At 35.3% G+C, this 21,911-nt stretch overlaps 1 protein-coding gene across 1 annotated transcript in view; it reads left to right on the top strand.

Moving 5' to 3' along the window:
- Positions 1 to 15,650, top strand: part of SMARCA5 (SWI/SNF related, matrix associated, actin dependent regulator of chromatin, subfamily a, member 5) — a 41,774-nt gene extending 26,124 nt beyond the window's left edge. The window contains exons 11-24 of the mRNA XM_045997486.1: positions 56 to 282; positions 2,344 to 2,465; positions 2,549 to 2,701; positions 4,160 to 4,292; positions 6,732 to 6,880; positions 7,066 to 7,185; positions 7,896 to 8,006; positions 8,504 to 8,617; positions 8,803 to 8,925; positions 9,672 to 9,804; positions 10,583 to 10,701; positions 11,205 to 11,417; positions 13,344 to 13,451; positions 14,390 to 15,650. Coding sequence (XP_045853442.1) covers positions 56 to 282; positions 2,344 to 2,465; positions 2,549 to 2,701; positions 4,160 to 4,292; positions 6,732 to 6,880; positions 7,066 to 7,185; positions 7,896 to 8,006; positions 8,504 to 8,617; positions 8,803 to 8,925; positions 9,672 to 9,804; positions 10,583 to 10,701; positions 11,205 to 11,417; positions 13,344 to 13,451; positions 14,390 to 14,455 — 1,891 coding nt within the window. The 3' untranslated portion in view covers positions 14,456 to 15,650. The remainder of the gene's footprint in view (positions 1 to 55; positions 283 to 2,343; positions 2,466 to 2,548; positions 2,702 to 4,159; positions 4,293 to 6,731; positions 6,881 to 7,065; positions 7,186 to 7,895; positions 8,007 to 8,503; positions 8,618 to 8,802; positions 8,926 to 9,671; positions 9,805 to 10,582; positions 10,702 to 11,204; positions 11,418 to 13,343; positions 13,452 to 14,389) is intronic.
- Positions 15,651 to 21,911: the final 6,261 nt, after the last annotated feature.

Raw genomic sequence — 21,911 nt, 5'->3', positions numbered from 1 at the left:
ACAGGGATTTGTCAGGGCACATTGAACCCTTTTAAAATATTTTTCTTCTCAATAGGTATACTCGGATATTAATGAAGGATATAGATATACTAAACTCTGCAGGGAAGATGGACAAAATGAGGTTATTGAATATCCTTATGCAGTTGAGAAAATGCTGTAATCATCCATATCTCTTTGATGGAGCTGAACCTGGTCCACCTTATACAACAGATATGCATCTAGTTACCAACAGTGGCAAAATGGTGGTGTTAGACAAGCTGCTCCCTAAATTAAAAGAACAAGGTAATTATGTTACCGGTAACAAATTGAGAAGTGATGAAAACTTGTAAAATTCTGATGTAAAATAAGGGACCACTACAATTTGAAATTACTAATCATGGCATTTTATAATAAAGTTGAAGTGTGGGACATTTAAAAACTTCTATCCAGGGGCACCTGGGTGGCTCAGTGGGTTAAAGCCTCTGCCTTCGGCTCGGGTCATGATCCCGGGGTCCTGGGATGGAGCCCCACATCAGGCTCTCTGCTCCGCGGGGAGCCTGCTTCCTCCTCTCTCTCTGCCTGCCTCTCTGCCTAGTTGTGATTTCTCTCTGTCAAATAAAAAAAAAAAAAAAAAAACTTCTATCCATTATCTGAGCTTCATTTCTCCCCCCAATTTTAGGCTTATAAATCTTCTTAGGGATCAGTAGTTAGGGCTGATATACTCCTGGATTTTGGGGGAGAGTTCTCATTTTATATATGCTTTCTTAGAATATGTCAGCTTTTTGTTATAAAGTGCCAAGAATGCTCTTTCCACACATACACAGTTCCCAGATGCTTTGGTAGACAGTGTTGTGTTCGTAATATTGTTTTTAATTATTTATGTGTACTTATTTAAATAACAAATTACTTAAATTTAAGCAATAAAATTAAGCAATAATTTAATTATTAAATATGTACATGGACCCAAAGTTTTGTTTATAACATGCTGATTTCTTTTTTTTTTTTTTTTTTTTTTTTTTTTAAAGATTTTATTTATTTGACAGAGAGAGATCACAAGTAGATAGGCAGGCAGAGAGAGAGAGAGGGAAGCAGGCCCCTGCTGAGCAGACAGCCCGATGCGGGACTCGATCCCAGGACCCCGAGATCATGACCTGAGCCGAAGGCAGCGGCTTAACCCACTGAGCCACCCAGGCGCCCCAACATGCTGATTTCTTAAGTGAAAATGAGTATGTAGTATGTTTAGAGACGTGTTTAAAATACATGAATGTAGAATGTATTTAGTGTGATGCCAGCTTCAGTAATTACAGACTCATGGCAAAACTTGTTGACATTTATACCATACCTGCTTTCCTTCTCCCAGATTAATTTGAAGCAATTCCCAGACATCAAAGCTTTTCATACACAAATTATTAATTCTGTAATATGAAATAATATAGTCAGATTTCAGATTTTTCCATTTTTGTTTCTTTTGTGTTTTTCGGTAAGAATGACTTGTACCTTTAGGATATTGATGATCAGCCTTCTAAGAGAAGATTCTAAGAGAAGGTTCTTGCTTTTACACCTTTTGTGGAAATACATTTTCTAAAATGCTTTTCTTGAAAGCTAAGTAGTAAAGGGAATAGCAAGAACTTGGTAGAAATACTCAGATATTAATGAGAGCTATATTAAACTCTGCAAGGAAAATGGGGACTGTTGAGCATCCTTAGGCATCTTGGTTACAAGAAGGTGAGACACAGCAGATTATCAGCCTCAGCTTTCAAGAAGAGATAATTTCATAATTTTTATTTTTTTATAATCACTCCTTGGTCTTCATACATTCTGCTGTGAAGACATTGTGTAGCTGGCTGAAGAAATGGAAGGCAGTTGAATAACTTGGATCATGGCATCAGTGAAAGGTGACCATGTAGATGTGAGGTCACATTTATGTTATGATATTTCTGTCTGGAATTGGGGCTTCAGAACCAGAATGAGATGGGTTTTGGGTATGTGTTGGGGATGTTCAGGGCCATCCACATGGGAGAATTGTGGTGGGGGTGGAGGAAGGTTATTTTTAAATGCATTGGGAATAAAAAGACTGATTCTCTCAGCCTTGGGACAGACCTAGGCCAGAACAAATACTCTTTTCCATTTATCTTAGTGTGTTGTACAGATACTACCCTTTTCTCTTTGTGCCATGATGAGAAAAATGGGGAGAATAACTGACTAGGATAAATAAATAATGTATAGTTTTTTTTCTTACAACCAACTAGGTAACCTCGAATTAAGGGGTAACTGATTATTCTTAGTTTTGATTAGCCTTAGATTTTTAAATGCATTTTTTTACTTTTGAAGCTTCTGAAAATGAGCTGTTCTATTTGCTAACAGGTTCACGAGTCCTAATCTTCAGTCAAATGACAAGGGTATTGGATATTTTGGAAGATTATTGCATGTGGAGAAATTATGAATACTGTAGATTGGATGGGCAGACACCCCACGATGAGAGACAAGTAAGTAAAATCCAGGGAGGGAAGGTCAAAAAAATTACCAGATAAAATAACTTCCTGACATTTGTTTTATTTTGTATCTGTAGGAGTCCATCAATGCATACAATGAACCAAACAGCACAAAGTTTGTTTTCATGTTAAGTACACGTGCTGGTGGTCTTGGCATTAATCTTGCTACTGCTGATGTAGTAATTTTGTATGATTCAGATTGGAATCCCCAAGTAGATCTCCAGGCTATGGTAAGAGATAACAGTAAATATATTTTTAATATTTTCTTAGAGCTTGATATTTTCATTAGAGCAAGCTAGTGGTCTGCAAATACCAGTGACTTAACCCAGTAGAATTTTTTCTTTGAACCTAATAATTCACAGAAGGTGTTTTGTAAGTGATCTCTCATTCAAAGCAGGATATCTGTATCTTACAGCTTTGCCATATCTTAAGACCTTGGAGTCTAGCTATATCCTGTGAATTCTGATGGCAGAAGGGGGATAGAGTTGAGGATTGTCTAGGAAATTTTTTATGGGTCAGATCTGAAAGTGTCCCCACAGTCATCGGCCAGCACTCAAATCACATAGCAGCATAACTGGGTGCAAGGGAATTGGTAAATTACAGCATAGTTGTGCCTTAGGAGAGGGAGATAGGTTGGTGAGCTACCAACCTGCCTATCATGTTGAATGCTTAAAATGTATGCCCCTGTGTGGGAGTTCTTTGGCTAGAAGAAGGAAGATCATTCTTAGGTTGAGAAAGTGTATGATCTGTAGATTAATATGAAAACTTACAAATTCTTAAGTTTGATATTATTAATGACTTGACCCATGGTATTGGTGACTATAACTCTGGTGTTGGTTGTTTCTATCCTATATTAAAAGTGTGGTTGAGGAAAATTGATCAGTTAGAAATAGGGATGTTTTGCGAACTTAACAGAAGTTAAACAGAAATGGAATTAAGATTAATTTGACTACTTGTATGTAGTTATGTGGGTGACATTTAAAGACTAGGATTTTTATATATGTGGAGTTCTTTTATTTTTGTCACTTTTTTCCCTGATAGTGAAATTTATATATGATTTAGGTAGAAAAACAACTTAAATTTAAAACCTAAGTAAAACAGATTTAGGAAAAAAAAGTTTATCATCCAACTTAATCATAATTTTGTCTGTCTTATTTGGAAATGTGAATTTTATTTATTATTTACTTATTTTCAAGATTTTACTTAGTGAAGGAGAATGGAAGGGGCAGGGGAGGAGTAGCAGGCAGAGGGACAGGCAGACTCCACATGTGGAGTCTGACTCAAGGTTTGGTCTCAGGACCCTGAGATCATGACCTAAGTGGAAATCAAGGGTTGGATGCTCAACGGAGCCACTCAGATGCCCCTGGACACATGGAATTTATATCAGTATTACCTAGTAAAAGTAACTGGATAGTTTCTCATGGATTCAACCATCTGTTGTGTTCCATACCTCCTAAAAGTTTTACTTGTGAGATAATCAATTAAATTGATTGAAATGGAGAAACTTTGAGAATCTAAGAAATACTAATCTAATAACTTTTTTTTTAACAAATTCATTTTTAGAATAGTTTTGTTATATTAAAAACTTTTACACTTGAGAATATTTTAATTTTGCTTTTCAGTATACACAGTCAAATGCTATTTATGTAATTTTTAACTGTATCAAAACAACATGGTTGTTTGCCTAGGACCGAGCACATAGAATTGGACAAACCAAGACTGTTAGAGTGTTCCGCTTCATAACTGATAACACTGTGGAAGAAAGAATAGTGGAACGTGCTGAGATGAAACTCAGATTGGATTCAATAGTCATTCAGCAAGGTGAGCCTTAGAACTTTTAAGAAATTTACCAGGTTGGGTAAAAAAATTTTTTTTCTTAGATTTATTAGGTTCTTGTTATTGAGGATCTGTGGAATCAAGCTGGCAGCCTGAACAATAATTATATTCCAGAAAATAGTAAGCTTTAGTTTTAATAAGAGGATAGGTGTGGGCTATAGGTTGAAGTTTGCATATTTGCATATTTGCTTTGCCAATCAGCAGTTCTTTTATACTATCTAAGCCTGTTCCCTCATCTGTTAAATGGGGATAAAGAGAATTAAAGTTTATTTTTAAGGATTAAAGGGGAAAATATATATAAAATACCCAGCATTCAGTGTGGTAGATATTAAGTAGAACTGTGGTGAGTATAATTTACCTGTTAAAAAGCACTCTATTAATTATGTTGGTAAAATGAAGAAGTAAAAATGAAACTCAGAGAATCTGATATTGTTTTTTTTCTAGTCTGCAGCTGTTTACTGAACAGCTACCAGATGCCAGACAATGTTCTTAGTGCTGAGAATACAGTGGTGAAAGAAAGCAACAAATGTTCTTACTCTCATGGAGTTATAATTTAGTGAGAGGGAGAATCAAAATAAACATTTATGTAAATAGGACTAGAGGGTGAGGGTAGGAATCCTCAGTAACCCCAGGCTCATACTGGTTTCTTTCAGCCTCAAATTTGCATTATGAGCATGTACTTTTTATCTGTTATGTAGAGATAGAGAGATACACTGTTAATATTGTTCACTGATCATTCCATATTGTTTGACTTCATTTTGTTAACTGGCTTTTAATTTCCAAGTAAGGGAGTGTTATATTTCTTTCATATTCTGTTAATGCCAACCGTAGTGTTAGCACGTCTCTGAATATGTGAAGACAGTAAATGAAGGCTTATTAGTTATTATTATCAAGTGCTTACTTTATGCCAAGCGATGTGTTATATACTTTGCATCTATTATTTCCTTTAGCCAGCTTAAGGTTGGCATGAGAAGTAGAGGCAGGTCACTTGTTTACCGTTCATGTAGCTAGGAAGTGACTCATCTAACACCAAGAGCTATATTAACTATTAGAGTGAAGTATTTACTTATGAAAGTCTCTGGAGCCTGCCAAAACAGTAAGGTTTCTCATGGTAATGTAATGGCTAGTTCTTTTCCCCCTCACATTCTTCATCCATGTTTTTAGAAAAACATCTGCTTTTGTAGTATTTTTAATTACTCTAATCAGTGAAACACTTTTTTAAAAAAGAAGGAAAATTAATTTATAACCAACTTAGAAAAGCTGTTTGAGTTTTTTTACTTAGTTTTTTGGTTTTGGAGGGGCAAATTTTAGAGCTAAGTATTGTGCTAGTAGCTTTGTATTAGTCAAATAGCAAGCTTTAGGTGTATACCTTTGTATTAGTGTTTTTGGAGTGTAAGGGATTGTAATTAAAAATAATGAGAAATCGTAGAACTGCTTTATATCTGAATAGCTTCCCCTCTGTCCAATGGGGAAGTAGTTTTAGTAGACTGAGAACATTTTGACAGCAGTGAGATGGCTTTCAAACCAAAGAAACATGTTCCAAAGTTAAATCCTAACTTTGAAAGTCACAGGTGTTATGTTAAGGATCCAAAGCCATGATACACAAGCATTGAAGATCCAAGAGAACAACTTGGGTCTGTATCCACTCATTTGTTACAAGTTGGTTGGAATAGAAAAATTGAAGCTTTATGAAAGTGTATGTGAATGACCCTTTAGGGTAGAAATAATTCTTTATGGTATGGTATTTTGGTTTGTTTTGATTCCTATATTTTTGAAAACACAAATTACAGGGTTAGCCAAATTCCTACCAATTGAAGATCATGATCTTAGTTTTCTTAGGTTGAATGTCTTCTTTGATCAAAATAAGCTTTCAGGGGTTTCAGTTCTTAAGATTAGGAAATTTTCAGAAATTGATGTATATTTTAGTCTTTAGCTAAAGCTTGGTAATATGAAGGGTTTTTTGTACTTCATTTTTTTTAATACTTTCCTAAGGAAGAGCTTGATGATGGAGTATTAGTATTAATGTCTTTCTGCTTATTAGAAACTTCTTGTCTTTATGATCTCATCATCATCTTTAGCAAGATTAAAATATCTCATCATAATCTTTAAAAAATCTTGCTTATAATTTTTATTTTCAAATATCCCAAATCTATTATTCAGCCCATATAAGAATACATTTTTTTGAGATGGTATACATTAGGCTTCGTTATGTAATAGATTAACTTTAGAATACTTCGAAGGTTACAGCTAAGATTCTGGCATTGTTTTATGTGAAAATGAAAATTCTCAGAAGTAAATAAAAAGAAATAATTGATGCTTGAGGCAAAATACATGATATTACATCTAACATTTAAAATTCCAAGTTTTCAGTAAAACAAACTTTGTTCAATTAATAGTATACAACACTTTTTTTTTTTTTTCCAGGAAGGCTTGTGGATCAGAATCTGAACAAAATTGGGAAAGATGAAATGCTTCAAATGATTAGACATGGGGCAACACATGTGTTTGCTTCAAAAGAAAGTGAGATTACTGATGAGGATATTGATGGTATTTTGGAAAGAGGTGCGAAGAAGGTAAGGAATAGGTTAAATGATGTTTTTAATATATAAAATGTTTTAAATCAGAACCGAGGAAATACTTGTTATGTGAACCAGAAAAAGAAGCTTTTGTGTATTGTAAAGCCTAATTTATTTTTAACATAGTGCTCAAAAAATTTTTTTTTATTCTCAATCTGATAAGCTGTTTTTTTCCCCTGCAGACTGCAGAGATGAATGAAAAGCTCTCCAAGATGGGTGAAAGCTCACTTAGAAACTTTACAATGGATACAGAGTCAAGTGTTTATAACTTTGAAGGAGAGGATTATAGAGAAAAACAAAAGGTAATTTTTGAAAGACATTTTGGTTACTTGAAGACTTCATTTTACTTGAAACTTGGAATTTTAAGTGTTAGATGTAATGCTTTGTAAATTTGTTTCAAAGCAGTCATTTCTGTATATTCACATCTAAATTATTTTCATCTTTATATTTTTATACATTTTTATATTCTTATATGTAATATGAAATTGTTACACCCTTACTAGATTTTTTTTAAACAGAATTGACTGGTAATGAAGGGAAAAAACATCCTAATTTCTTAAGTAATATTTGTTAGTTTGTAGAGAAATTAGAAAATACAAGTTGGAAGAAAAAAATTAGTTCTACTCAGTGTTTTTTCTGTTAACATTTAGGCTTGTATATCCTCTGAATTTTTTCTAGGCTAAATACATATCTACATTTTTCTCCTAGTTTGAGTTATAGCATACATTCTGTAGGTTCCCTCTCTACCCTCTCACTGGTTAGAATGTTCTCCATTTGGGCAAGAAATACTTACTGTATATCCATACTATTCACCACTGTTCTTTGTATTAATTACATAGTTTTGAGCAAAGTAGCATAGTCCTGTTCTCGTAAAGCTTATTGTTCAGGATTTTACGACTATCTTATTATTTGCAAACAGTAGTTGTAATGATGTACACAGTATGAGTTGTGTTCAACTGAGATTTGCGACTGTAAATAAAGTTGGTGATACGAATTGTTTCCCATATGCTAGATTGCATTCACAGAGTGGATTGAACCACCTAAACGAGAAAGAAAAGCCAACTATGCTGTCGATGCCTATTTTAGGGAAGCTCTTCGTGTCAGTGAACCTAAAGCACCCAAGGTGAGTTGATAGAGCAGTAAAATATCCAAAAATATTGGAAATGTAATTTTCTAAAATTTTTTTCTAAAGTATTTTATCTTTTTAACTTATTTGTCAGTGGGGGAGAGAGCAAGGGCACAAGTAGGGGGGAGAAGCAGGCTCCCTCCTGAGCAAGGAGCCTGATACGGGACTCGATGCCCAGATCCTAGGATCATGACCTGTGCTGAAGGCAGACAGTTAACCAACTGAGCCACTGAGGCGTCCCTTTTTTTCTTATATTCTTACAGTTAAATCAGATTAAGAATTAGAATCTTTTGTGGCTTCTTATGGTATATTTCCTTAACTCTTCTAAAAATTAGTTGTGAATGTATGCATTTAAAAGTTTTTAAAGTTCATTATTAATGATAGATTTAGTTGCTTAGAGAATTGGCCATCATAGCTTAAGGAAAAAGGAAGATTACAATTAATTTAAAGCAAAATAATTTTTTTTTTTATGGATGATACTCTTTTTTCTCTAGGCTCCTCGGCCTCCAAAACAGCCCAACGTTCAGGATTTCCAGTTTTTTCCTCCGCGTTTATTTGAGTTACTGGAAAAAGAAATTTTATATTACAGAAAAACGATTGGGTACAAGGTAATGGAAATAACACTATTCATAAACTAATCTGGTTGGTTTTTAATTTAATAAATGGAGGACATTTCAGTATTTTTTTTTCATGGTTGGATTAAAACACACAACATATTTGGTTGCTTAAGAAGTTAGTTCATCACATACTTTCTAAAATCTACTGATGGATGACCTAAAGTATTTTTTTTTAGGTGCCTCGAAATCCTGACCTACCAAATGCAGCACAGGCACAAAAAGAAGAACAGCTTAAAATTGATGAAGCTGAACCGCTTAATGATGAAGAGTTAGAGGAAAAGGAGAAGCTTCTAACACAGGTATATATATAGTCTTTATTCAACATAAAATTTAGTAACCATCACTTTGTAAGGTACCGTGCTTGGGTCATGTTGGGGTATACAGAGAAGTACAAGCTTTTTCTTCCAAAAATGGAATAATTGGAAATGATAAAGCATGAGCATATGGATGTATGCTACATTTTGATTGTCACTAGTTGTTGAGGTAGTTGAGAAGATTATAGATTTGCACCAGCCTTGGTAGCGTAGATATTTTTTTGATTACCTTTTTTCTGTATTTTCTTTTCCTGTGACTTTATTGCATTGGAACAGTACTAAGTTACCATTCTCTATTACATATCTCTATTTGGTACTCTTTTGTTTAACAGTCTTTATGGTTTAATTAGGGTCTTTTAGAATCTGGCCTTAACCTATTTTTGAAGATTTTCTTTCATTTTTTCACTTTATGCATCTTAGCTCTTTAGTCTATGTTTATTGCTGTTTACAGACTCCTGCTAATCCTTCAGAGTCCAGCAAAAATGTTACTTTTTCATGCAGCATTCCTTACTTTCTTTCACTGAGATTTATTTCCTTGTTTATGAAAGCAGTATATGATGTATTGCTGAAAATGCATGTCTAAGTGTATGAAAAGTTAACCATTTTAAAAGAACTAAAATCTAGGAGTAATTGAAAATGTCCTAGTACTTTAGAAATGTTGGTACATGTAGTAGTATCTTGTCCATGTTCAGTGTGCTGTTGTTAAACGTTTTGTTTCCATTGTCTTGAAGGGCTTTACCAATTGGAATAAGAGAGATTTTAACCAGTTTATCAAAGCTAATGAGAAGTGGGGTCGTGATGATATTGAAAATATTGCAAGAGAAGTAGAAGGAAAAACTCCGGAAGAAGTTATTGAGTACTCAGGTAATTTAAGTATTTTAATATAAGAATGTTCTCAGATTTCTGGATAGCTATTGAGGATTTCAGATTTTGTAATTCTGAATTATGTTTTGATAAGCTAAATTTTGCCACTACTTTTAGGGCCTTATTTTTTTGTGTTTTTAAAAAACTGAGTTGGAAAATGTCCTCTTTTTTAAAATGGCATAGTTACTTTTTTACCCTAGTTAACTGGGTATTGCTGAGAAAATAATAGGTTACTGAGTAATGTGCTTTCATTTTATGCTTCTCAAGCACTATGTGCCTGTGTTTCCTTAAATCACTTGGATTCTGAGGGCGCCTGGCTGGCTCAGTGGGTTAAACCTCTGCCTTCGGCTCAGGTCATGGTCTCAGGGTCCTGGAATCAAGCCCCGCATCAGGCTGTCTGCTCAGCGGGGAGCCTGCTTCACCCCCACCCCGCTTGCCTGCCTCTCTGCCTGCTTGTGATCTCTGTCAAATAAATAAAATCTTTTTTAAAAAAATCACTTGGATTCTCAAGCGAGGAGGTATAGCTGTGGTGCTGTGAGTGTGCTTAGAATTCAAGAACAGAAATTTAAGAGTTGGGAGATACTTGTATTGCCTATTTTATCTTATTTTTTTTTTACAATTAAGGAAACAAATTAAATAATTGACTTATTTATAGTACTAGATGTGAGCGAAATGGAAATACATTTCTTAATCCATAGCAAATTATTTATGATGAATTATTTCTATTTTCCCCCTTCCTGCGTCTGTCCCATCTGTCCAACTTTTACTGTTTTACCAGCTGTATTCTGGGAAAGATGCAATGAACTCCAGGACATAGAGAAGATTATGGCTCAGATCGAAAGGGGAGAGGCAAGAATTCAAAGAAGAATTAGTATCAAAAAAGCACTTGATACGAAGGTACTTTGTGTATTAATAAATATGGTAATTAGTGATAAAACTCTTACCTGAGAATATGCGAGGTAAAGTAACTTTTTCAAAGGAAATGAGCGTTGTGTATTGTGTAAGACTGATGAATCACAGAGCTGAACCCCGAAACAAATAATATGTTATATGTTAATAATGAAATGAAATGGTGGTTTAAAATGAAGAGTTTCTTTAAAGAACAATATTCAAATGCTATAGATATTCTTAAAGGAATTTATATTAGTACTTCAGTTGATATATCTGGGTTAGAGTCCCTGTGATTAGCTCTTTCCTACAAAGTCTGATCCTGGATTTCTCTTTAGAATAATAAAGACTCTGAAGTTGTTTTATAGCAGAGGTTGTATAATGCAGTTGAGGTACCTTTGGGTAGAAAATTCTGATTTGGAATGGAACATTTTCAGCTACTCTTACTAAAGCTAAGTTTGAAATACAGATTATATAGGATTTATATTTTATATAAAATTTGACTTTGATAGATTGGACGGTACAAAGCACCTTTTCATCAGCTGAGAATATCATATGGTACTAACAAAGGAAAAAACTACACTGAAGAAGAGGATCGCTTCCTAATCTGTATGCTTCACAAACTTGGATTTGACAAAGAAAACGTTTATGATGAATTACGACAGTGTATTCGCAACTCTCCTCAGTTCAGATTTGACTGGTTTCTTAAGTCCAGAACTGCAATGGTGAGTCCCTGGGCCTTTCTGTGTAATGTAGCAAACAGTTCAGAATACGTATTGATTAATATTCTTTAAGGCAAGGTAACTAAGAGAAAATTGTGGTTTCTCCCCATCTTTGGAGTGCATTTTTGTTACAATACTGTAAGTACCGTGGGTTAAATCAGTTCCTTAGAAAATAGTTCTCATCTACAATTAACAATCTAATATTGTGGATAACTTAAAAAATTTCTTGGTCCCATCCTCTTAATATCACATATCTTTTAACATCACTACATAGGATAGGGAGTTTTTTGTATTTCAAGAAGGTTCTAAATAGAAGGAAATATCACCATCAATTTCACCTTCTGAATTTGATGATCCTAATTTAAAACTTGTATTTTTCAGATAATTTTGGTTTTATAAATGAACACATTTCTGTGTGGAAAGAACTCTCATTCAGGCATCTGCCTGTCTGGATTATTTTAATATAGCTTAAGGTAGTAAAACACTTTTATTTTCAATACTAAGGTGTTTCTCATAAGCAAGTTCCATTCCTAATGACCTAAAGTTATAATTCAGGAAAGTTTAGCTTCAGTAAATAGCCCTTTTTATTTATGCATTTAGCCATTTTGAAGCTTGTAACTTCTATCTTGTGTTCTTTTTGATGATAATGCCCAAAATGCTCTGTAGTCTTAAGTTTGGGATATACTGGTGTAAGCAAAGTTTAAACATTTTATGTAGTGAGATTTCTCTCAGTGTATTACCAGTCTTCAAGACAGGAGACAGTGCACAGTCTTTTCATGTTTCACCACAGGAGGATTATTTTTCACTAAACATCAACTGGCTACTGTTTGTGTATCCTTGTTTGGGAAATGTTGCACTATAAAATGCATTAAAGATAAAATTGGGGGAAAAACTGATTCAGTTGCTTACAGCTCTGTCTTCTGTCTTTAAGTGGGAACAATTTATATAGTTAATAATGATTTTTTTAGTGAATGAAACAAAATACAGTATCATATTGATTTATCAGTATAATATCATGGTCTTAATCTGTTATTTCCAAACATGTTTTATGTTAGAGCACACATGAGAAATGATTCTATGTGTATGGCCCCTTCTGATAAATACTCTTGCCTTAGAGCCAAGAGTATTCAGACCTTAGCTCATCTGTACCACATTCTGGCATGTGTGCCACAGTTCACCTGTTAAATGCAGAAGTTTAATGTAGTTTATTACCTTCTGTCTCTAGATTATATTGCAAATATTTCTAAAACTTGTATATTCTATAAGCTGTATTTTTAAGTGATTTTGTTGTGGTTTATGTAGTATCACTTTTTAGAGGAAAACCCTTACTAAGTAGTCAGCAGTAATGAAAATAGACTTCCATTGTCTTCAGGGTTATATAGTACTGTTACACTGCACTTTATACAACCTCCACAAAGGATTTTAGGTTGCTAGAGAGAGATGTAGATATCATAGACTTCTATGGCTATTTTTCCAAAATTGGGAAAGCTGGCATTTGGTACACTAATTGCCATAATTCTAGTAACTGTACCTTTTAGGGAAAGAGGACGTACACTTAAGTTCTGGTTGATTTTGGCCCTGAAATGGGTGCACTTGAAGTTTTAGATACGTAGTCTAGTTCTCAGGCATAGATATTAAGTAGCAGTATAGCATTTATTATTTTTACTGCTTGAATTTCTAAGGGAAGGAAGGATTTAAGAGAAATAACAGTATGATTTTAAATAATGAAGTAAAAACATTGATATCTTTATCCTCATAGCATGGATTATATATGAAAATCAGTTCCTTTGGCTGTTTTAGATTTTATCTGGGAGAATGTATAATTATGTAGTACACTGTTAAAAAGTTACAATTTAAAAACCTAGGTATCATGAAAACTTGTTGATGGAAAATACGTGTTTACCATATAAATTTATGTTTATAATTCAGGAGCTCCAAAGGAGGTGTAACACCTTAATTACCTTGATTGAAAGAGAAAACATGGAACTAGAAGAAAAGGAGAAGGCAGAGAAAAAGAAGAGAGGACCAAAACCTTCAGTAAGTATTCATGAAAGTGTAAATATTTTCTTGGAAGACTTTTCTTTGTAAGAATTTGAACATTACGGGGCGCCTGGGTGGCTCAGTGGGTTAAAGCCTCTGCCTTCTGGGATCGAGCCCCGCATCGGGCTCTGTGCTCTGCAGACAGCCTGCTTCCTCCTCTCTCTCTCTGCTTGCTTCTCTGCCTACTTGTGATCTCTGTCTGTCAAATAAATAAATAAAATCTTTAAAAAAAAAAAAAAAAGAATTTGAACATTACTTGGCTATCATTGAAATATTAGTCTTTTTTGCAAATATAGCCTTGAGTTGCTTTTAAAAGTATAAATTATATTTGACAGCATTATGTGGGGAATATCACATAATGATGGTATTCCTTAATTTGGGGATTCATGAAAATCTGGGAAGGTATGTCTTGTGAATGCCAAGACCCTACACTTTACCTTGGGAGTGCAAGGTATAATTTTAGAATATGTAAAGAAATATTAGGAAAGTGGTGGCTTTACAACCTTTACTAACTTCTAAAATTGAGTTTATTGTCCCAGTGGTATCTTAGGAATGTGAAAACAGTTACCTTAAGAGGAAGAAGTAGTCATCTTTTTACTTAGTAATAATTTAGAAAATCATGAATAAATGAATACCTGAGTAATGTTTGTCTGGTATTTATGTAAAATGTCATAGAATAATTAATACTGGTTTTCTTGGGTATCAGGGTATGTTATACTTGTTTGGTGTATTGATTTACTATTGCAGATTATTTCATTGGCATTAAATTTTTTTGTGTTTGTAAAAGGAGTAGATAAGAAGTTGGAGAATTAAGATTATTCTGGGTAGGAAGGTCTAATACTTGTCACTATGTAGCAGTTATTAGTAAAGAGCCAATGTATTTTACCTTTAATATTAGTCTTGTGATGAAAAGGAATCCTTCTGTTCATTTGTAGACACAGAAACGTAAAATGGATGGAGCACCTGATGGTCGAGGAAGAAAAAAGAAGCTGAAACTATGAATATATATATGTTCCATAATCACTAACTTTAAACCAGTAGTTCTTTAATTTACGGGTCTTCATAAGATGTACTGTACAATGCTCAATTGTTATGTCATTCAAAGACATCAGGTTCATCTGTTTACTGAGCTTAGAAACATAGTACGTAGTTCCACTTTTTTAAATGCAGCAGCTGTGTTGAAGTTTTTTTTTATCATTAACACTTGAAGTAATAAAACAGGCTTCATTTATTAATAAATGTTTCATTTGATTTATTTTTCTATTATAGTTCCATTTGTGAAGATTGTGACTTTGTTTATCAGCTATAATTTCTACACTCAAAGCTTAAAAAACAAGCAAACGGCTAAAAAAAATTGCAAATGACATTTGTCCCTTTGGTCTTCACTTAGCTGTGTAATTGTTTTAATTCACTTTGCCTTTGCAGAAATTTGGGTATCTTTGTAGTGCTATATAGAGTCTCATCTGGGAAGATTATGTAAATTGCATTCTCCTTGATTATTATATGGGTAGAATGGAACAAAAGGCAAGACAAATTATCATTAAATTCTATGCATATTTCTGTTACTTTGTTTCTATAGTTGGTTCTGAGGTGTGAATATGCCCTTTTCTGTTGGAAAACTGGCCTTTTAGTTATATAGCCAAAGACATTTAGTATTTTCTGGTTCCGTAAAGTGTTACTGTACTATTTTGTAAAAGGAATATTATTTTTAATTGTTTGGTAAATGTTTTGACAAATTACCTTCTCGAAGTAGCCACAGCTTAGAAAGATAATGTCAAAACTAAGGTGGTTTTTGTTTTTTAAAAAGACTCAGCCAAAATAAGGTATGGATTTGACATACTGTTAAACTGAAATTGGTAACAGAATGTGTGTCCCCTTCCAGTTTACCTTTTTTGAGTTTTTAGAGTAATTGAAATTTTTATATTTTAAAATAATTTCTAAGTGTGAACGGCAAGATTGAGTATAATAACCAGTTTTTATTTTCTATGAACAGACTTGATAAACTGGAGACCTTGAAGCAGGATTACCCAAATTGTAGTGTCAGGATTTTAGCTTGTACCAGAGGCCTTTATGTGCTACACATAATTTGTATAAAGTTTTATATGTGCAAATTGGGTACATAAACAGTTCTCCATTTTTCTAAGGGAATGCAATAAATGTAGCATCGTGAATAAATATAACTTTTATAATCCTTAAGTGGTCTTTTCTTTCCATTTATTTGATTTCCTCCCCCTTAGGACATTACCTCTTTCCCTTAGATTTCTTCTAAAATTTCTGTCATTTGTCATCTGCCCACATATAATTGAGATTTTTATTTATAATGGTGATTTCTAAAGTATTACTAATACTGCTTACTTTTCCAAAATGTGGAGTTATTGCTGTGTCAAGCAAAGTCCAGTGTTTATGATAAGTTGATATGATGATCTGAGTTTCTGTTCTGCTCCCCCCAAATTGACCTCATTTTAATCTGGGATTCTGGAAACAATTATGGGCGGTTACTTTTTCATCAAAAGTGCTATCATTCTTAAGAGTTAGTGGCCTAATTTTGGAAGAACTACTTGAAAAAACACAAGGCTGAAGAAAACCATGGAAGTCACCAAAGAAATTTTTTTTTTTTTAATTTAAAGATTTTATTTATTTATTTGACAGAGATCACAAGTAGGCAGAGAGGCAGGCAGAGAGAGTGAGAGGGAAGCAGGCTCCCTGCTGAGCAGAGAGCCCGATGTGGGACTCGATCCCAGGACCCTGAGATCATGACCTAAGCCGAAGGCAGTGGCTTAAACCACTGAGCCACCCAGGCGCCCCCAAAGAAATGTTTTTAAGAGGAAAAGAAACAGCCTAATACCATCTGGTTGGGGTGGGGGGTGGGAGATTTGGAGTAAGAGTAGGAAAACAGAGAGTGGACATGTGTTAAAGGAGTCAAGTACAGTCCGTAGCCCCTGAGGGCTCAGGGACTAAAATAGAAACATATAATGGGAAACAATTGAGAAAAGCATGAAAGAAAAATATCCAAATTCAGCATTGTAATTAGTCAATGTATGAAACATGCCTTTTCCACAAGTCAGTTAGTTGTTATTGCATATTTAAGAATAAAGCCATAACTCTGATTATATTGCTAATTAAGAGAAGGAAAAATTAGCTAAAAGTAACTTTTAGGAAAATGGTAGAGAAGATAGACTCAAAATTGGAAACTAATTTCCAGTTGATACCCTCAGTTTTCAACTGAAGAGGTAGATATCCAAAAATAGGTAGAATGGTGCCTAAAGCCAACTTAGAAGAGGCTAGGTAGTTTATGTGGGTGACCAAGGTTACAGTGATCTGTTACTCAGAGTATTTCATTTAATAAGGTTTTATATTATTTGTTGGAAAGGTTATATTCTGTTGGGAAGATACCAGGTAAAACTAATAAAATATAATCATTACTTTCAACTTCAATATTTTAAATCATAATTAGAACCTTGGATTCCAGTGGCAAGTCTTTTAAAAATTTAGGACATCTCAAACTTATATAGAGACTTAAAATGTGGTTAGTTTTATAGCAGTGTTGCATATGCTCATTACAGTGATAGTTCTATTTACTTAGGAAATCTGAATTAAACAGCCCTAATTTGGGATAGTTGCATTTATGGACCTCTAAATGTCTGTATAGGATGCTCTGTGTTAAGTGTGATTGATAAATGAAAAGTAGCAATATATCGACCAGTTTTTGGTATGTAACACTTAACCAGTTAACCTACCAGTTTTGGTAGTTTCAATTTTTTAACAAATAGAATTAAAATTTTAAAATATTCTAAGAAGAAAATATAGAATATTACTTTTTTTAAGATCTGCATGTCCTTAGAGTGATAGATGGGTTTAGTTCTAGTAACATTTTAAGGAATATTTATAAATTCCATTTCTGAGGAGCTGCCAGCCCTCAACACCTTTGTTAAATGTTTTTGTGGGCAGTTCATTGGGCAGTCTCAAGCTGAAACAGTGTGAAAAGGTTGAATCAAGTGGAAAAAGATGGACTTGCTCTGGGTGTTGAACAGTCTATGACCAGATTCCTAGGACCGTTTTCAAGAAAGGAACAGATCTTACAAAAGTAGTGTAACCTATTTCAGTATAAAGGCATACCTTAGAGATAATGGAGGTTCAGTTCCAGACCCCTGCAATAAAGTAAATATTGCAATAAAGTGAGTCAAATGGCTATGTTGGTTACCCAGTGCATATAAAAGTTAACATTTACTCTGTAGTGTAATAGCATTGTGCTTTAGCAGTGTACATACCTTAATACTTTATTGCTAAAAATGCTAATAACCATCATCTTGAGCTTTCAGCAAATTGTACTCTTTTTGCTGATGGAGAGTCTTGCCCGATGTTCATAGCTGCTCAGAGTGGTGGTTGTTGAAGGTAGGGATGGCTGTGGCAGTTTCTTAAAAGAATGAAGTTTGCCACATGAAAGATTTCCTTCTGTGAAAGTTTCCTCCGTTGCAGGTGACAATATTTGATAGCATTTTACCCACAGTGGAACTTCCTTTAAAATTGGAGTCTGTCTACTCAAACTCTGCTGCTCCTTTACCAACTAAGTTGATGGGATAGCCCAAGTTTGTTTTGTCATTTCAAGTCTTCACAGCATCCTCATGAGGAGTAGATTCCATCGTAAGAAGCCACTTTCCTTGTTGAGGTTAGCACCTCTTTATTCAGTAAAGTTTTATTATGAGATTGCAGCAGCTTGGTCATATCTTCAGACTCCACTTCTGGATTTTTCCCACCTCCTCTGCAGTTACTTTGTCCACTGAAGTGGTGAACCCTTCAAATTGGTCCCAAAGGGTGGTACTCAACTTCTTCCAAACTCCTGATAGTTTGACCTCATTAATCACAAATGTTTTCAATGGCATCTAAAATGGTGAACCTTGAGGCACCTGGGTGGTTGAGTCAGTTAAGCGTCTGCCTTCAGCTCAGGTCATGATCCCAGGGTCCTGGGAGCAGGGAGTCTGCTCTCTCTCCCTCTACCCCTCCTTACCATTTGTGCTCTAGCTCGCTTGCTCTCACCTAAAATCATCAAATAAATAAATAAATAAATAGGTGAATCCTTTCCAGAAAGTTTTCAATGTACTTTGCCCAGATCATCAGAGGAATCATAATGCCAACTATAGCCTTATGAATTCTATTTCTGAAATTTTAAGACTTGAAAGTTGAAATGACTCCTGTATCCATGGGCTACAAAATCAATGCTGTTAGGCATGAAAACAGTATTCATCTCATCCATCTCCATCAGAAATCTTTGGGTGCACCAGATGTATTGCCAATGAGCAGTAATTTGAAAGATCTTTTTTCTGAGCAGGTCTCTAGAGTAGGCTTAAAATACTCAGTAAAGCATGTAAACAGATGTGCTTTCATCCAGGCTTTGTTCTTATTTACGGAGCACAGAGTACATTTAGCATAATTCTGAAGGCCCCTAGGATTTTGAGAATGGTCAATGAACACTGGTATCAGCTGAAAGTCACCAGTTGCATTAGCCTCTAACAAGAAAGTCTGGAGAAAAACGGGGAACAACCAGTTAGGGAAGCAGAACACACATAACCTTTATCCAGTAACTTTGCCCTCTAAGATGGGCATGGTTCATGGCACCCTAAAACAAAGTAAAGTAACATCAAAGATCACAGATCACCATAACAAATATAATGAAGTTTGAAATACTGCGAGAATTACCAAATGTGAATCAGAGACATGAAATGAGCAAATGCTCTTGGAAAAATGGCACTGATAGGCTTGCTCGGTAAGGTTTGCCACAGACCTTCAATTTGTCAAAACAAAAACAAAAACCAGTATCTGCAAAGTACAGTTAAAGGAGTTAGGGCTGTATTTAGATCCAATATACAGGTACACAGGCCCCACATTTAGATTTGTGGCAATCAGGTTTTAGAATTACTGCGTAAGAGGTGGTCGCTGATAGCTGGTAAACTTGCCAGGGGCAGGAGCACACTAATGACCTCACCGTGTGCAATTCTTTCCTGAAGTCACCTTTTCTGCTTAGGTTTCCCCCATCACTCAGGATTGTAAGTTACATTTGACAAATAGTTACACCCTGAGTCTGATGTATTTTGAAAATTGAGATCACAGTAATCTTCAGACAACAGTGATTAGGTGAAGTTTTTTTTTTTTTTTTAAAAAAGATTTTATTTATTTATTTGACAGAGAAGCAGACAGAGAGAGGGAGAAACGGGGCTCGATCCCAGGACCCTGAGATCATGACCTGCTGAAGGCAGAGGCTTTAACCCACTGAGCCACCCAGGCTCCCCTAGGTGAAGGTTTTGAACCTTTAGAACAATTTTGTTAGAAATGTAGACTCTAAAGCCTCATGCCAGGGGCGCTTGGCTGGCTCAGTTGGAGGAGCATACGACTCTTGATCTTGGGGTAGGGAGTTTGAGCCCCACCTCCGGTGCAGAGATTACTAAAGAAATACTTTAAATAAAAAAGGAAGTTCATGCCAGATGGGCTGAATGAGAATCTGCATTTTAATAAGACCCTCAATGGTGATTCATATGCACAGAAAAATTTGCAAAGCACTGTTTTAAAACATTCTGCCAGAGCAAAATGAAATCTTAATAGCTGTTCAATAGATAACTTTTATATTAACATGACATCAAAGTTACATCAGTATTGAATGATTTTCCTCACCTAAACTTGGTCAGAGAAAATGCCTTAATTTTAAATTTTGGAGAGGCAGATGGTTTTACCAGGAATTTCTCTGGTGAGTTTCAATATACTAGCATTTAAGTCATTACATCCCAAATATATTAGAGCAGTGTTGCTCTACTGTGTGGTCTGAGGACCAGCAGCAGCTTGTTAAAAATACAGATTCTCAGATCCCACTCTAACCTACTGAATCAAAATCTCTGCAGGTGGGGCCTTGAAATTTAAGCCTTAAACTCTTCAGGTCATGCCTCAGGCATATTGAAGTTTGACATGCACTGTATTAGGACATCTCAGAATGCCTGTTGGTTGTTTATCTTTCCTTTAAAGGAAATAAATGATTGAACTTGTGATTGTGACTTGTTTTGTCTTACTCAAATTTATAAATCTAGTCATGAGACTGTAAAAGGAATAATGCTGGATGTCTGGGTGACTCAGTTGGTTAAGCATCTGCCTTCAGCTTGGGTTGTGATCCCAGCGTCCTGGGATCAAGTCTTGCTTCAGGCTCCCTGCTTCATGGGGGGCCTGCTTCTCCTTCTGCCTCTGCCTCTCTCATGAATAAAATCTTTTTTTTAAAAAGGCAATAATGCAGAGCATGTAGGTAATTCAGTGAATGACATGTGAGCAACTTCATTTTCATAGTGAGCGCAAGACCCTGGTAGGGCTGTACGCCACCTCTCCTTGCAAGTATGGTGTACGAACGGTGTTTAGAGAACTAGACTTGCTGACAATGATTTTGGATGATTTGGGTCATTTCTTCCATAGGAAGGACAGAACATCAGAACTTGTAAAAGTAATTCTCAAGCACATTTATCTTGCTATATGTTCTTTTAAGATGTAATTTTAAATGGTTAACTGGTTTGAAGTCACAAAACTATGTTCACATGTTGATGCACACACAACCAGATCTGCTTCCCAGGAATGGTCAAGCTCCACTTGGCAGACAGTGTCCTTCAAACTTCAGCAGACAGTGTAGACTTCTGGGGAGTCACCATAACTATATAATGGAGTTACTGTCTGATTGCTCTTTTTTTTCTTTCCATTTTATTTCTCTTCAGGTCTGATTGCTCTTAATGTTGCTTACAGATGGGTTGGAGGCATGTATATGAGCATAAGGGAAGTCCATAACCTGAGGCTGCTCAGTAACGAGACAACACGGGCCCTCTAAGACGGATATGGTGCTGCATTGGGTGTCCACAATTAACAATTTCTAGACCCATTTGCCCATGAGCCTTGTCACCTGGAAATTAGTTTGGAGAATGGTTCAGGATGACGTGTTGAATATTAGTGCCCATTTTTATCAGTATGCACATTTTGAGACAGGGTCAGGCACCCAGGATTGGCCCTTCCCCTGTGTTTCCACATTTTGCCCCCAGCAAAAGAAATTATGGGCGAATGATACTCCAGACTCCTCTTTCCAAATGCTGTTTGCATGCTGTCTTGATCAGATAGTATAAACTGAGTGGATATACCACTCTCTCCCAGTGGTCACCTTTGAAGCAAATAAAACTCTGCTTTGAGGAAGTTTATAAAGTATGAGAAGTGAAGAAACAGGGAAGTTGGAGGCTACTGTTAGCATGAATTGCTTGTCACATACCTGCAGAGGAGAGCAGAGGACAGCAGAGGACTGGCTGAAAGCATCAGACGCGGGCCGGTTCCCTAGAGGCAGTGCTTCCTTGGGCATCAAAATCCACATTGCCACTCTTTCTAACTGGAGTCTCTGGGGTATGAGCTTTATCTTAGAAGGTGACATGAGATATTTGGTATTAGCTTTTTTTT

Source organism: Meles meles, chromosome 2 (assembly GCF_922984935.1).
Source record: "Meles meles chromosome 2, mMelMel3.1 paternal haplotype, whole genome shotgun sequence".
NCBI classification, from domain to species: Eukaryota; Metazoa; Chordata; class Mammalia; order Carnivora; family Mustelidae; genus Meles; species Meles meles.
Note: the sequence above shows the minus strand (reverse complement) of the source record. Positions and strands in the feature narration are given on the sequence as shown.